Source organism: Chiroxiphia lanceolata, chromosome 9 (assembly GCF_009829145.1).
Source record: "Chiroxiphia lanceolata isolate bChiLan1 chromosome 9, bChiLan1.pri, whole genome shotgun sequence".
In the NCBI taxonomy this organism is placed as follows: Eukaryota; Metazoa; Chordata; class Aves; order Passeriformes; family Pipridae; genus Chiroxiphia; species Chiroxiphia lanceolata.
Genome location: NC_045645.1, coordinates 21,221,401 through 21,239,106, shown reverse-complemented (window position 1 = coordinate 21,239,106; position 17,706 = coordinate 21,221,401). Strand labels below are relative to the sequence as shown.

The 17,706-nt window shown below is 36.4% G+C and overlaps 1 protein-coding gene across 2 annotated transcripts in view; it reads left to right on the top strand.

The window, feature by feature from the left end:
* Positions 1-11,482, top strand: part of VAV3 (vav guanine nucleotide exchange factor 3) — a 156,708-nt gene extending 145,226 nt beyond the window's left edge. The window contains exons 26-28 of one of the 2 annotated variants that reach the window (XM_032696978.1): positions 1,606-1,689; positions 7,053-7,204; positions 8,947-11,482. In XM_032696978.1, coding sequence (XP_032552869.1) covers positions 1,606-1,689; positions 7,053-7,204; positions 8,947-8,988 — 278 coding nt within the window. In that variant the 3' untranslated portion in view covers positions 8,989-11,482. The remainder of the gene's footprint in view (positions 1-1,605; positions 1,690-7,052; positions 7,205-8,946) is intronic. The other variant, XM_032696979.1, reaches the window with a different exon arrangement.
* The last annotated feature ends 6,224 nt before the right edge of the window (positions 11,483-17,706 follow it).

Here is a 17,706-nt window from a genome sequence, read left to right as displayed (position 1 = left end):
ACTACCGTCTAACCTGTCTTTATTCCTGCGTGCTGTTGGTGCACACTATCGTTGTGCTTCTGTAGAAATAAAGGCAGTTATTTGCCTCTAAGAATGGGCACTACTTGGGTCAAGTGGCCCTTTTGGTTTGTGTAATGTATTCCACACAGAGCTGTCACCTGGAGTTACTAGCTCCAGTATAAAAAAATTCCCCAGACAACCTCAAGCATTCCCAGAATAATCCATTTAGTATTAGAGGTGGAGAAAGAGTCATCACTACGGAGGATCAGAAGGGAGTTTCCAGAGCTCAAGAGGCCATGGAGCATGTCTCTCTTGTAGTACTATGAGATACTAACCTAAGCTGCTATTTGTGGTGTAGGATTTTTTTTTTTTTTTAAACAAATGACCCATAGTCAATGAATGTTAAAATATGCTATCAGTCCTGTTTATTTCATGTATGCTTGTATTTTCATTGTCACAAACATATCTATTGCAATCCAGGTAAGATGCACAAAACTGTATCGTTATCTCCACCATGGATTCTTGCATAAAACAGCTCCAGTCGTCATTCCTACAAATAGCCATTTTGAAGCAAAATTATTTTGTTTCCCGTGTAGTTACAAGAACAAATTCAAAGCAGCAGCTGTATGTGATGAATGTAACCCTGCTACATTTTTAAGGAAAACTCTTGTTCAGTAATTATAGATATTGTTAGTTATAATTTAGGGACTACATTATCATTTATCTAGTAGAGATGAATGTCCCTTTCCAAATCACAGCTGGGAGCAAAGGTCACAACTTTATTAGACATCCATACTATATATCTTCAAAAGAGGCACAAAATGTGAGAACAAGTCAATAAACTGTAATCTCACTTGAGGCAATTCTGGATCACTTCCTCTAATTTTTGTATTTCAAAATACATTGACCTTAATTCTGTTGACAATAGAGGAAATGCACCTCCAAGCTTTCACCCACGAAAGCTGCTGTCAGGGCTAGGATGATGTGCTGGTTCTGTCTAGGCCAAACTTAAACTTATTTTGCTTGCTCAAGGGGTTTTTTTCAAGTTAGGGAAAACTGAAAATATGAGCAATACTGGACCTTGGAGGATGTAGTTTGACTATGGAATTCCTATTGATGCTAGTGATTATCAGGACAAAACACGTACTTTTTCCCATGCCATAGTATGGAACTCTAGTTCAACTGGTACTTAAATATTTAATTAAGGGCATGTAATGAGTTTTCCTGGTCTCAAGAGGAATTCTTATGTATGCATGAGTTCTTGCTTTTTTAATGTTAAGAAGTGGACCACACAAAGAATTAAAAAAATTTTTGTTAAATCTGAAGATATTTGTAAGAGTCTGCAGTTACAATTTGCTTCTCTGAAACCCTAAATGGGTGTATTCTTTCTGCTTAATTCTTTGAAAAATGCAAATGTTAAAAATTAAATCATAGATCCAAATTTTCTGGTTATTACAGTCAATTTCCTTGCAGACATCCTTAGTAGGGAACCTTAGTTTCCTTATTATCAATGAATTATATAGTTAAAAAACTATTATTTAAGTCTTATGCCAATATTTCAATGTTCTTTTGCTTTTCTCTTTTTCTCTTTTTTTTTCCTCTAAGCCCCTTCTTTGTTCTGTGGGTTTTCTTTTGTAACTCCTCCAGACTACAGCTTTGTTCCCCCTTCCTCCACTCCTTTCTGGTCAGGTACTGCTTTATCGCTTTTATATTTCTTCTGAATTTGGTTCTGTTGTTTCTGTGTGGAGCAAATGAGGGAAGGGACGAATCTAATACTTCATTTCTTCTCCAACTCCAAAAACTGAGTTATTACATGTTATTCTTAGAGCGTAACAAAAATCAAACTCTTAAATTTTTGAATTATTATTGCTTATTACAATAAGCAGTTTGAATAGGTGTTTCAAAGCTCAATAGTTGCAACAGGTTCTATCAATAACCACTTGATTGTTAATTTGCTATGTAGTTGACATCTATGAGCTATGTATTTTTAATGTATTTGTTCAAATGCACGAACATGAAAATTTCACTAGGTAAATAATATATTCGTCCCATCCCTGCAGCAAACCATAACTGCAGTAGCATCTTAGAATACAGTAGATTTTTTTGTAGAGAATGCTTTCTTTAAATTCTGCATTAACATTGTTAATTAATTTTGCCCATCTGTTTTCTAAATATTGTTTTCTTTATTCTCATTTAACCATCTCTGGCTTTAATTGATGCAGTCATTTTAAACTAAGAGACTGCATAAAAATGCTAAAAGCTGTAGCAGTGGTAGCCTCAATTAGTGCATCAGTGCTGCTATGACTTGCTCTGATCTCTAAGATTAGCCTTCAAAGGGTGAACTGCATGACTGGACAATATCAAGAATTTCACTAGTAGGAAGGTGAATGCCTTCGAGGAGCATAAGAAAGGAGCTATTAATGTGGAGAATGCAGCATTTACTCACATTACACTGGCCTACTTTTGTGTACAGGGGGTGGTAGAGACATTGCTTAAGTTGTACAAATTGGGATTGGGGCTGGTTTTTGTGCTGGGGAAAGGGAGGTGTCCAGAAGGCACAAATACAGATTAGCCATCAAGATCTGAGTAGGCAGTATCTTTTACACCTGCCCCACAGAGGTCATCCAAATTGCTTAGTGTTTTGAGATGGGTTCTTAGGGCTTTCCATAGTTTCTTGAGGGAAAAAGGATGGAGGTGGCAGCTCAGTAGTAGAATGGCTAGTGTGCTTACTTGTTCTGAGTGTGTCTGTGGTGACTGTCTCTTGATTCACACCAGGGATTTCAGTCTCCATGTCTTACACTGCTCTTTGATGCTTTTCCCCTTAGTTGTTCCCTGTTTCGGAGTCAGTTTCTTCGATTTCTGTCTCCTTTACATATAGATTTTTCTGGGGCAGATACTTTTACTTCCTTTCAGTAATCACAACACTGACTGAGAATCCAAGCTATAAGGCATTCTTCCAGTTGACAATTATTTTTATAAAGGGAGACATCTGTAGAAAAGGTTAGTAGAAAGCCATTTTGGTGTAGCTGTTTACCCTGTACTCATGACACTCAGCTGGACTGTCTGAAGCACTCACCTGATTTGAAACAGAGAACACAAAGGAGTTAAGTTTTAGCCCTTCGTTTAAGGTAAATACTGTGAGTTTCTGTCCTTTTGGGTAAGGACAGGAGATGACATCTTGCATTCACCTGCCCAGTACTTACTGAAACTGGTATCTGGTCCATGAAAACAAAATGCTGAAATGGCCTACAGTGATAGAACAGCAGTCAAGGCTCAGGGTTACTTTAACCCTATCATACATTCACAAGTATTCCCATATGTGGTTTCCGCAAATTAAAATTGCATTCATTTTATTCATATGAAAAACTGCTTTATTGGAAAATTCTGTAGTAACTATAAGTAAAGTTTCAAGGTCTTACATTTTGCAATATGCTAGGTAAAGTATTTCATTATATAAGTACAAAATATTAAAGGAAAATATTGATCTGTAATTCTTAATCAAGCTTGTCTGCCTGTTTGAGTAGGATTTCATATTCCGATTGATAAGCTACGTTGCTTCATATGTTCTTAGTTAAACCGTCTTTTTAAAAATAGCCAAATAATGTGCTTACTTTTTTTTCGAAAATACGTTCAGGACTGCTTCAGTTCAGCTGATGTGGAAGTTGGTAGCAGAGAGGAAGGGTTAAGCTGACTGCTGAGCACCACTGCAGGTGCTACCTGTGCCTGTATAATAGAACTGAGGTTTGGTCAAACAGTACAAGGAAATATCCTGCTTCAAGGAGCATGGAAACTAATACACCAGAGCAACCCTTAGGGCACATGGCTGCAGATTTATGAGGAGGCCATACCACGAGGAGAGAGAAACAACTGCTCACAGCTTTAATAATAGCACCTTGACCTTTGTGGTATTTAAGCATATGAGCTAGACCAGCCTGCTGTGATCACGTGGAGGAGCCTCTTTTGTTTGCACCCTAAATCCTTCATCAGCGGCTCAGACTAGTATTAAAATTCATTTGCAGCACATCTATGTCACTGTTAATGTCCAACATACTTTGTAAATCAAAGCTGACTATAGTTCCCTGTCATCATCTTCTGTTTGCAGGAGGAGAGGCTAGATTAAGTAAAAGTGACTTTTTCTCATTTACATGTATTTTTTTATTAACTTCATTTGGATTTCTCATTTTATTTCCAGTTAATTCTCTTAGTGTCTCCCTCCCAATACACAAAGTTTGTTTATTATTGCTTTCTCAATAGTTTCTTTTATAATTTATCACTTTCTCTTTTTCCCCTTCTTTAGTTTCTCATTCACATTCATTCTCCTGTTGGGCCCTTTGTTTCCATCCATATCTGCTGTTAATCCCATTCTCTCTCTCCTCATTCTCCCTGTAGATATCCTCTTTTTGTCCTTCACTCAGTGTTTCTTCTCTCCCCCATCTGTACAGATGTCCTTTCTATGTGCTGTCTTTCCCCAAGTTTTATTTATCCTGGGACAGTGCTAATTGGGAATTGAGGGCTGATAGTCTCTACTCAAGTTGTTTTTGTGACTGTGCCACCAGAGAAATATGGTTAATGCTTTTTCCAAAATTAGCACTGTCATTTTCCTGTATTCCATCACTCATCTGGCTTCCTTTTATATATTTCCTATCATGAGCATCACTTTTATTTGAAAATATGGATGTTGGATTCTAAATTAATCTAAATTCTGCTACTTTCAGCCTCAAGACTTTTGAAGATATATGGTTTTGATTTCTCTTGCTTCTTTCTCCTTTTCCTCTCTGGCTTTACAACTTGAAAAAGAGTTAAAAGTCCTCCTTTCCCCCAGATGTGACCCTCCTTCTTTCTCTGTCCTAATTGTTCTTGGTATTTTCCATCTTTATTATTCTTCTATGCATTGCTTCCCTCAGTTCTTTTCTTCTCTTCTCGGTTTTCCCAAATTTGTTCATCTTTGCTTCCTGTAATGTTCTTCCTTCCCCTTTATCTCCTTTCTGGAATTTGAAATTATACCCTCCTCCCCAGAATTACTTCTTTCATCCTGCAGTGGTTCTCCAAATCTGCCAGTGGTATTGCTGCACACCTGTGAATGGTTACTTACCTTACAATCAATAACTGCTCCATTTTTTTTATTTCTTCAAAACAATTGCTGCCCATGGTGTGCTCTTTCCCTGTAAAATTGATTACTGCAGTGCCGATAAGTTATAGGACACTACATTTATGTCAAGATCTAAACAAGTAGTATTTACATATGACTTGCTTAGAGGGGAAAAAAGTATATCTGAACTTCAATGTACTTAATGTATCACCTAGATTTTTACAACATCAATATAGGCAATAAATTCAGAGGCTGATTCTGTTTTATATGGCATCCTTTACATAATTTATCAAGTATCAGATAAGCATACTTTACATAAGCAGTCAGGAATGTTAGACTAAACTTTAGTGACATGATATAAAAAAGGGGATAATCTGTTGTCAAAACAGTTTTTTTAGGTGTTCAATTTTTATGATATGTCTACTAATATTTTAAACATAGTATTCGTTGTTATTTTAAAATAAGTTGCTTGTATTGTCTCCGTAAGCTAAAAATATTTGAACATATAATGATTTTCAAATATTTAATACTATTATGTAAAAGCCTATGTATTTATGACCCTGTGGGGTCACAAGAAATCTTAAACACAAGAAGAGCTGAAACTGTCAAGTTTCAACATTTGCCATGTTTTGTGTTCCTGATTTAAATTAAAGGCAACTAGCTATGAATTTATAGAATTACATAGTTGGGGGCATTGCTAAAACTAGAATCTTAATGGTATTTCCTAATGGAGATTAGGCATTTCTAGAGAAATTGGAAAGGGTGCTGAGAAAACAGATGATTCTATGTACATTATATCAAGTCATCCATGATGATCCTGTGAATTCTTCTGAAATCTTTTCAGTAGGAAGCTTGCTTGTGCTGATGAACTCCTATCTACAGTGACTTACAAAGGAAAACAGTGACATTAATGAAAAAAAAAATCTAAAAAATGTTTTGTCCGAATGATCCAAATACAAATGCAGCAGAGAAGTAGATGTTCCTTCTAAACTGCTCAGGTCAAAGGCCTTTATCTATCAGGTGCTGTGCCCACTGTTCTCTCATTGCCCTCGCCCTGGAAATGTTGAGGATTTCTTGTGCAAGTTTATGCATTCTACATCAGGGTTGAAAACATAATTTCTGGTAAAACTATTTGGAAGAAAGGGTTGGTTTTTGAAATGAGGCTTTTTGAACCTTTGCTTTTTTAAAAATATTTAACAACCCTTTATTGCTTAAAATGTCAGGGCTTTACATTGGCAAAATTCTTCTATATATTGATGTGTCTTAAAATTTTAAAGTATTCATTTCGCTGAATCCTAATTTTATAGAACAAATTCATTGGTGATTCACAGGATAAACTACTGAAAAGAGTAGATTTGCATCAGTCAATATTCATGCACATTGTAACAAATGATCCGTGGAAATTTCCTGTGGAAAGTCTGTACTTTTTTGCTCATGCTAATGTTAGCTTCCAATTTGAAGTGCATTAATATTTAACTTGGGAGTTGTTTTTGAAAGAACAGCACCTTATTCTGTTTGTTTTGCTTCATTAGAGGTCTACAGTTAAATCAGCTGTAAATGCTAATAATTCTTTTGGAAAGAAACTAGTGACCTGTAAAATATGTTGATGTATGTAACTGGCAGCAAGTTTTATTATTAAGCACAAGAATACAATAAGTGCAAATGTATTTAGCAGTTTCAGGGTGGGGGATATTTTATTTAGTTTATTTATCTAGTTTGATTTTTTTCTAAGAATAAAGAGGACTATTCAAGAAAAAAATCCCAAAATCCCTTCAACTTGTACAGCATCCATCTGTGTTTAAATCTTCTTGGTTTTTGTAGTGCGGATGTTTGCATAAAATGAATGCCAGTGTATGGTTTTGTGAAATCATTGTTTTATATTTTACATTATTTTTATTTACATTAGTTTGGTAGCCTCTTCAATTAACAAACTGTAATAATGTCACTGTCTGCTTCCTTTCAGTGCTAAGCCCGAAGGTGATAGGCATTGCCATAGCCAGGTATGACTTCTGTGCACGAGACATGAGAGAACTGTCCCTATTGAAAGGGGATGTTGTAAAAATTTATACAAAGATGAGTGCAAATGGCTGGTGGAGAGGTGAAGTAAATGGAAGGGTAAGACTATTTTTTTTTTTCTTTCCTGTGTCTCATTTCTGCCTTCCCTGACAGTTATTTTGTAAAACAAATAAGACATGTTCCTACACGATAAACCTTCTTTATATATTTAAATTCACAAGATGCAACGTGTTCCCATCTTTGTTTCATAGGAGCCAGACAGAACTCTTGCCAGGTAGCTTTCCCAGCATCTAAATTAATTGGTTATTTAATGTGACCTACCAGGCTGAACATTTGGGCAAGATTATAGGGTTGGAAAATAACCAGGATCAGTAGTACCGCTACAGTTGACCTTTCTTGAACTGTTTTGCACACGTATTTGGGGTCGAAAGCTTGGGTTCCTGGTGCCGTGGAACTTTCTTTAGCACTTTGACACAGAACAATTTCCCACAGCTTTCTGCCAGACCACAGTGCAATGGACTCAACGACCCTTTTTATAGGAGTCTGCTGCTTTGATCTTTAAAGATGTGGCTTACATGAAGTGGCATATTTAGCAGAGATTTTTAGAAAGTCATTTTACGCTGCACTGAGATCTGCATGGAAGTGAAGTTTCAGTTTTGACCTATAGAGGGTTTATTGTTTCAATCTTAGTTTATTGCTTTTTAATGCAGATTAGTCAGAAGTATTTGAGGCTGCTGTTTCCATGTGTAAAGAGCTGAGATGCAGGGTCAATGAATGTGAGGTGGAAGAAAGCTGATTGTTCAGAAGCTGGAAATGATAGTTGCAAGTCCGGTTGAACTGGATGTCCACATTTACTACTTTATGCAATTTGGAGAACTTTTTTTTTTTTTTGAGGTACATGAGCTTGGCTATGATCTTAAAATGAAGTGGACAATTAGACAAGAAGAAATAAGGAAGCAGAAGAAATAGTGATAATCCTATATGCATTTTACATGTGGAGGAAGGTGAACAACTCATTCTAGGGCAGCTGCCCACATTCTAAAGGATGCCCTGTTATATGCTAGCGTTCCTTCTGATAGCTTTCATAGCCTGGACTTGAGATCATAAACTCACCTCTGGAGATGTTTTGGCAAGATAGTCTAGAAGAAAATTTATGCCGTTATTCTTTCTAGTCATGCTCTAGGTTTGGTTTTCAGTGCTTTCATGAGCGTTAAATTGACTCTAAATATAAAGAAGTCAAAGTGAAAAAAACTAAAGCGAATAGATAAAATAATAAGAAATACATGACATTGCTTCACTGTATGTCTTATGTAATCCTTATTTGCCACATCATTAATTTCAGAATGGAGGTAGCATTATAACTTATGAAGTGTAACATGCTGGACTCTGCTGTCTAGTTCTGTCATACGTAAAACTTGTTTTGATAGCAGTAGAATTTAACTACATGTAAAGCAATCAAATCAGTCACTTTTTCCTCTGTAAGAGGATTCCCTGGACCTGACTGAAGCCTGTTAGATGTTTAACTCTGCATTGAAAAAATAGCAGCATCCTGACTGTAGTAAAACTACTTCTGCTCTTGCCATTTTTCTGAATGCAAAAGTTTTTTAGGTTGTTTTCTGTGAAAAAGTGGGGTAGAGGGTATTGGTCTCCAAATTGTTGTATGTGGAAGTTATTTTTTCATTAAGGGTACCTACCCTATCTGTGTCAGGTCGGTCAAGTTTATCTTTGTTACCTTGTTAATATATTGACTGAACAGATCCATCCTTGTTTTGCCTAGTTCAGCCATTTTAAAAAAACCTCTGTGCATCTCATGGATTTTCTTCTGCTTTTCCCCTTTTTAGGTGGGCTGGTTTCCATCAACTTATGTTGAAGAGGATGAATGAATTGAAAACTTTCCTCTGCTGACCAGCAGTTTCAGGGATTGTAAAAATTTAATATCAGAATGTGTTATTGGTCTTGATAAGTATTTAAACAGCAGCATCTTTGTCTGTCTGAACCTGCCAGTCTTAATGTTGGGATTTATACAGAAGTTTGGGCTGACAGATTATTACCTTACCCAGAGCTGTGCAAGAAACAACCTGCCAGTTTGCTGTCACTGGGCATCAGTACCAAGTCCAACCCTCACCTTCCCAAAAGATCTCTGGAAAACCAAGTTTCTTTGTTCCTTTTCATTTCACCTCATACTACACCATGAATACTAGCAATGGCTGAATATTTAATGCCTCTCTTCTCTTAACATCTGCGATGGTACAAGGAGATGAAGTCTTATTATTCCTTATCATTGCATGCAGAAAGCAGATTTCAGTCATTCTGGTGGGCATAAAGTACAGTCAGTAGACTTGTCTTGAGACATCAAACTGCTTTGCTTATCAGCTTACAAACCATTTTACACTCACAAAAGCATACTGAAGGAATTATGTAGTAAACATGAGTAGCATTTATGCATATGTAATTAATTAACTACTACTTTGAGGTCCTGCCTAAGTCTTCTGACAATCTGTTTAAAGACATTTTATAAAGGTGTAATGATGCAGTATTGCTTTAAAAAACATCCTCAAAGTGGAATTGTGGGATCCTTTCTTTGTCATCTTAAACCTTTTTGTGAGGTTTTTTACTTTAGGCAGCTGACCATAAAAGTGCAAGTGAGGGTAGTCACGACAAGATGAGTTTTAAGATTTTTAGCATTAACATTTAATAAATATTGTAGACCTATTCTAAAGGAGAACGGACTCATGCCAGATGATGTCGCTTCTCAAGAACAAAACTATTTATCTTAACTTCTTGATTGATTCAGATGACCTTTGTAAACTTCCAACTCAAAACTGTCTTTTCCTAGTTAGGCAGAGGATTTCTGTCTCCTTTTGTGAATGCAAATGGAGCTTGCAGACTTCTTTCTGCCATTTCCTTACTGGTCCCCTGGGGTGTTAATGGCAGTTCAGTGAGTGAGTGGTCTTGTTGTAGTGGTCTGAACAGCACCAAGTTAAATTGTGTCTAGGTTAGCTAGCTTGAAAGATCAGTCCTTGTAAGGTGGTGTCCACCTCTTGGTGAGGTAGTGTTTTAATGGAGGGGCAGAAGTGTTTTAGTTATAAGCTAAAATAAATTTGGGTCATGTCTTCAGATGTGCAGTTTTGAATATTAAATAATGTCAAGTATGGATTGAAAACGTGAAAGAAAATCAAGCTCTTAAATGCATTTGATTTCTAGGATAATGTTGACCAATGAAGAGAGTTAATTTATCCTGTCCCACATCCTCTCTTTTGCTTTTCCCTGTCCTCTTTTCACATAGGCATCCTGCAATTATTGTGCTCAGACGCTGCACAACTTAATGCTGCATTTTTTCCCTAATATACAAGCACCATAATATCCACTATTTGTCCACAGAGCAGAATCTGCTATTACATATTTCGGTGTCTTTTTGGCTGCCCCCAGTATTCTTTGCTTCTTTCTGGCCTCCTAGCCATCAAGAAGAATCAAGCACAACACACAGGATTCACAATAATCCCCTTCATCTCTGCAACCATCTTACCCATCTGCTACACCCAGCATACACTGCTGTGTGACAAGGTGAAAGAGGATCTTCTAGTTAGAAATCCTCTACTTGTGAGATTCAGCCTTGCAGATGAAATTCTGCCGATGCTCTAACTTTTCAAGGATTTACCTCAAAATTATGTAAACTGTGATTATGTTGAGTACATTACTTGATGGAACAATTGAGAGCATTTGTAAATATGTAGAATATGCATAAAAATTTTGTAAATTTTGTGTACAGCAGTATAGACTAGAGTATACAGTCTTTGGTCATGTTTTGCCATGCAGTTTGATTGTCTGTTGTGAGCTTGATCCTATATTCCTTAAGCAGGCAAGTTGATTCTTTCACAGTTTTGCCTGCTTAAGGGGTAGAGGAGTAGGCTCTAGGCCTGTGAAGTGTTTAGTGCTTTGCTGTCATACAGTTTTAAGAAGAGGCAGTTAGATTCAGTATGAGTTGAAAAATATATCAGTCATTTTCAACAGCTTGGGTTTAGAATAATTTTGAATAGTCTCTCCATCTTAAAATTGCTGTAAAGCTTTTAAGCGACTCCTGAGTCCAGTAGTCACCCTTTGAGAGAATAAAAGCCATAGGTGAACTTTACTTTTGTGGTATTAATCTACATATCATAGTCTGTGTTTAATGCCCTGTGTTGATTGAGTTAATGCTGCATCTTAAACTATGTTTTGAGTACCAAAGACTTCCTAAATATTCTGGAGTGTCTCTTTCATGTGCTGCTTTTGCCTGTATGGAGGTTTTGTTGTCATGCATTAATGGAGTTACAGTACTTTAATTTGTACTATTTTGTAAATATGTTAAATATAATAAACAGATTAATTTTTTTTGGTTAATGGTGTCAAAATGTGTAGTTGGCTAATATGAAGGTCATGCTTTGTTTATCTCACCGCCTTCTCATTGTGAGAAGTTGATAATCTGTTTTTGTTTCCCAGATTTATATAATCCTTATTTAGCTGTAAAACTGAGCTGTCAATGTAAACAGGATGGTATAGCTTTCCTTGAGAGCTTTTTATTGTCAGGATAATTTGCCTTGTGCCCCTGTGCCACATCCAGGAAGGTGGTGTTTTGTTTTATTTTTGTTTGTTTTGTTTTGTAGGTTTTAAAAATTTTATTTTATTTTATTTTTAGCTATAGAGTACACTGTGGAATCAGTCATATACTATGGATTTTTGTCAGAGATACTTGTAGGTTTTTTTGACTGAAAAGAAGTGGTTCATAAGACGTTTTATGTATCATTTTTCAGAGCAATGTCTTTTTTCTTTCACCTTTTTTCTCCCTCTTTCAAATTCAGGCTGAATTAAGCTTGTTTGAAAATGCAGTCTGTCTAATTTCATGGGCTATTTGATAACCTTTTCATGATGTAACCCATTCATGCATTTTTTACAATATAACATTCATTATTAATAGGTTTATAAAATTATTTCTGGACAGGTGAATTAATTCAGCAAGGTCAGTGATGATTCAATTGCAATGTTGTTTTTTTGTGTCCCTTCTATTTTTCAGTAACAGAGATTTTCTTGTGGAACTGCCCTTCTAACAGATAATTATTAAACTTAATGAGGCATTTACACGTCTCTGCAGATGGAAGGCATAATTTTCCTATCACCCATGAACATATCACATAACTTAGAGTCACACCTAATGCAGGATGCAAAAATGTGTCTCAATTAAATTCTCTTGTTAACAATATCACTCTCGGTCACAGACGTTCTCCTTTCCCTTATAAGCAAGAAGAGATGTGTGTCCTCTGATGGGTGAGAAATTGAAAAAGCACTGTAATTAGGGCATAAGAACCACTTGTGACTGTTCCGAATAATTTTTCCAGTTGTAAGGCTTAGAAGCTTATTTGAAAATCTCAGCTTGAAAAAAAAAATCCGTCTTGAACAATGAAAAATGATGCCAACCAGGATTCCTTTCCCCTTTGCCTCACAGGCAAATTTGAGATGCTCTGTGAAGGAGAAGAGAAGGACAATTCTCAAGGTTTTAGCAGTTTATAAAGGTGAAGACAGAGGTGCTGTCTAAAGTGGTGCTTGTTTATACCAAATGCCCAGCCTCAGATGCAGGCTTTGCTCCACCGACTTAGATGTTCAGTTTAAAAATGTTTGTTTCTGTTAAATCTCGTCTCTTAGCTAGAAATTGGGCTGCTGAGAACCTTACATTACTATTCTGTCTGAAACTCAAGTTGTTCTGTCCAGAGCACTGCTTATTTCATTTGAGTGACAGAGGAAGCACTTCCTCCCTCTCCATTTCGTTGCTGAGCATGACATTATATGACATGGAGTATTTCTTTGGTTAGTTTGGGTCATCTGTTTTGTGTCCCCTCGCAACTTCTGTTCACGGAGGGCACGGCACAGACTAAGAAACAGCGAAAGCCTGGATTCTCTGCAACACTGTTCAACAACAGCTAAACCCTCAGCAAGTTGTCAGCACTGTTTTTGTCACAGATGTGGAAACCCAAGACTGTAAGAGCTGGAATGATGAAACTCAGCACCATCTTGGGCAGAGCCACTAGAGGAGGCGTAAAGGGAAAATGACAGGTGGAGATGCTGCGTGTATGTGTGATGTGTGGTCCTGTAGCAAGCTGCTTCTTGAGGTGTGTTGTGGAATTTTGACTCTTTCCTCCACGTCCACTAAGTGGAGGAAGGGTAGTTTTGAGTCATTTAACTTGATAAAGCTGTGAGATGAGATGTTAAAGATACCCACTTTTTCGCAAAGTGCTGAAATGTATGCTGCATGTATAATTAGCTAATAGAAATATAGAGAGGATTAAGCATCAGAAATTGAGTGTGGAAGGGTGACTCATTGCGTTATCATAGCAACTTCCTTCTGAAGAACAAAGAGTCGTTTGTTTTTATAGCAAATGAGACTTGGGTTTCTAATTTAATTTTATAATTCTTGATCTGCTGTAGTGTATTCTGCCCATTCATTATAAGGATCTCTGCTGCTTACATGACTGTGAAGTTAGATTTTGTTTAATAAGCCTACTGAAATGTTTGAATTATTGGTGATTTTTTTCCCGGGTTATGATTTTCTACCTGATAATGTGCTTTTTGGAAAATATGTGAGTTCATTTTAAAATGTTGCAGTTTGACCCTAAGTAAACTCATAGTTACAACAAATGGCAGGTTCAGAGGTGGCTGTTTGCCAAGGGGCATGAGGCTAGTTTACTTCTTTCAGAACTGTTTTTTTATATTAATAGCATAACATGTGGCTTTAGGAAGAATAGAAATAAAGAAGATCAGAAAACAAGTAAAAAGTTGATACCACACTATATGTGGTAGAAACAAACTGGTGTTGATAAATTTTCTAAATGATATCCCAAAATATTAAATGTCTATTGATAGCATTGAATTGGAAGTAGAAATTCTCTGATTTTTCTGTATGGGAAAACATTTGCTAATGTGGTCCTAATTAAGGACCCTTGCACTTGGTTCCAATCTTACCAGATAACTCTCCAAATCTGTCTTCAATTAGCTGTCTTTTTTTCCCAAAGCAATTAAAAGGTTTCCTCAAGGAGTTGCAGTATTATTAGGATTATAATTCTTACTCATGCATAAGGCTAATGGACATATGTGTAATTGAAGAAACATTTTTCTGGTAGTTTTACAATCAATGTCCCTGTAGCTTGTAGCTTTTAGTAATGTGGAATGTGCCAGGAGATCCCCACTTTACTAAGTTACCATGTGATATACAAAGATCTCTCCTAACTTTTCTCCCTTCTCTGTTATAAAATACAGCTGAGGTGTGGTACAAGTCAACCTGTCCAATCTCATAAGTATTTAAGTCACTGTAGGTTTTTCAGATGTGGTAAGCTAAATGTTTGTCAGGAATAGTGTATATATAGTTAAAGATGTCCCAGATCATACCACGTTCTTTTGGAAGAGGTACCTGTCTGTAATTGCCTTTCAGCTGTGCAATGCTTCAGTCAACTGCTGGTGTTTACCAAAATCCCATAGGTATGTTATCCCAATATATAAAGGAAAAGATATATGAAAAGTAATAAGGTGAATGTCCAACATAGAGCTAGCAGGCTGTTAAATATGCACAGTTTGAAAGTTTATGAATTAAAGCAGTTTGTTCAGGAGATGCAATTTAATTCTTAGTGTAAAAATGCTGTAGAACCATAGTCTTTAAGACTTGGTTCACAGGGGGAGGCATGAGCTAAAGAGCATTATTGCAAGTTTACAAGTTTATTTTTGATAGAACACGCTGTTGCCACAACATAGTAGGGTTGTCAAAATCAAAACTTTTCTTAAATATGCATTAATTTCAGGGAAGGCTAACAAGGAGGGCAGCTCAGGTACCATGTCTTTCTACTCAGCTCTGAACCAATGTCAAATGGAAGATGTGAGAAAGATACGATTTTGCTTCAATCATCCTTCCCTCAAATCATCATAGACTTCATTTTTATGGAAGAAACCCTGTTTGTTCAGTTCTTGGACAGAATTTGCAAAGGTACTACAATCTTGAAATCTGTCCATAAAAGAGAGAGCATGGCAAACAAACAAACTACTCTTTTATAAAGTCAAATGATTGGATACTAGTGCTAAGACTAATTCTGTCTGGTGTCTGAAGGTATCTTTTTCTCTTTTGACCTTTTCGAGATAAATAACAGTGTTAGCTCTTGGCATGACATTCTTTCTCTCTGTTCTAAATGTGTATAAAGAGATACAATGGTTTGTTTTACATGCAGCTGAATTTAGACTCAATTTTTGGATTGTAACTAGTATTTTTTACTTAAAAGTGAAATGAATCAACAGGCACAGAAAACAGAAATTTTATTTGTAGTCCAAATAAAATGCATTTGGTCATTAAGAACTAATAAACATAGGGATTTTCTTTTTCTGGCTCTTCATCAGGAATGCACTGTGAAGAGAAGAGTTTTATTTGAATGTCACTGCATGAGCAGTTCTAATTACTAATAGAATTCATCAAACAATCTAGTAGTGTAGTGACATTAAGTAATAATTAATAGACCATGTGATATGTGGCTGCATGAAGTGACAATGATTAACCTGTGATACAGCAGGATGTGCCCAGAGAACAACTGGCATACAATGTGACACTCTTTGTTCTTCCTGGTGTCATTGGAGTTTGGACAGTCTCCACTCACAAAATGAATGTGGGTTCAAAATCCAGAACCTGTTAATGTGAGTGGTGTTTTGTTCTGCTGCACTTCAGCCTGAGTTTGATGTGGCTGCTTATTTTGGAGCTGATATGGATGGGTCCTTGTGTGGCTCCACCTTACCTGCAAAGAGTTGGCAAAATGTCAAGAATTGCTCCACTGTTAGATTAATTTTGTAATAAGCTGTAAATCCTGTGCTATCTAGACACTGAAGTTATAGCTATATCTGTGTGATAAGATTATGTGACATAGTGTGTTCATCTGTGCCTGGAGAATATTCTTTGTCTTCTATGTGGTTAGCCAGTATTGAGAATCTTGCTGCTTCTAGGAGAAGAAATACGGGTGGAAAAACAAGTATTTCATTTGGTGCAGCCACTATACTTACGAAGAGTATACAGATTTTTCCATTTTCCAGACCAAAAATCAGTTTTCTTTCCAGAGACAGACACTTCTGGCAAATCCTTTGTTTAAAAGCCCCACCCTTTTAATCTCATTTGTGACTTTTTTCTCTGCCTGTATAGTACTTCTCTGGTTTCTTATACTTTTTTTGTATCCTTTGTTTCTCCCCCTCTCCTCTAATGACGTGAACGAAAGAACACTACAGTCAACCCTCATCTCTGTTTTAGGAAGCAGTACCAAGAGGCTTTTTGCCAGCCTTTGTTAAGTTTTCACATGGTGTGTACCTTGCCTTGGGCAGTGGTTTCTTATTATGCTTATGAGTGCAAGAAGCATGTAACTTTTTTTTTTCCATATAATCAGTGTGAAAAATGCTTAATAGAGCACTAACTTTAACTTGTTGAAGTGTAGATGGTAAAGCAGCTCTCAGAATGCTTTCCAGCACAGTAACAAATGTGGTGCATATATATAAATTTAAGAAACCTTATGGAATACAGGTAGTAGCAAATTCAGTGGCAAAACACACAATCAAGTCTAATTAACATTTTCTCTGGGTTTTTTGAAGGCGAGCATTTCTAGTATATATTGTATTTTTCTTTTACTTCTTCTGAAAAGTTTTCATGTTCTATATTGCATGTTTTGATAAGAACAGAATTCAAAGTAGAATTACCATATCACTTACTCAATGGTGACTTTTTTTAATGTAGGAGTTTATAGGACACTCTGGGTTTGGCTTCTTGTGAGGCTTGGAGGAAGTTTGTAGTAAGAGGGAAGTGAAAACTCATTTTAACAACATTCTGTTGAGTAATGGAACTTTCCAGAGGTGTTATATTATTTCAGAATATTTTGTATAGTTCTAATTAAATGATGCATTGTAATCATGCAAAAAATAGGTTGTTATAAGAGGGGGGAAAATTTTAAACTGAAATATCCTTTAAATGTATCTGATTACTTTCAAGATTAGAATTCACTATTACACTTTCTAGCATAACACTGGAATCATATTTTCTTTCAAGCTTCTGAGATGAAAAAATTGTCTGAAGCAGAGACCATGGAGGATGTAGAATATAGCCAACAACCTCAGAAGAAGGTCAAGCTTGACCAGAACAGATAAGTTCAGTTGTAACTGTGGATCTTTCATTCTGAAAAAGACATTGACTGGTACAAACTGAAGCCATATGATTCAGTCAGGATATCTGCTCTTGAGAATTATTCAGCTGAATGAGTTTTAGCAGTGATGGTCCCTGAGGCCATGTCTTAGAGTTAAGTCATAGTTCTCTGGTAATCACATAAAATAACTGTCCAGAAAATTATATTCCAGCTGTATCTCAACCAAACTGATCTTCAGTGCATAGGGAGGACCATGTCAGCATCTTTGTATCACATGCATGAAAGACATAACCCCAAAGTTGCACAGAGACCTCAAACTCGATTACTGCAGTGGGAGGTAAGCATTCCTAACTCTGAGCCTAAAAGCTGCAGTAATCCTAGTGTCAGAAGTAAAAGGTCAAGATCTATTGCTTTTACCCAGCTCTG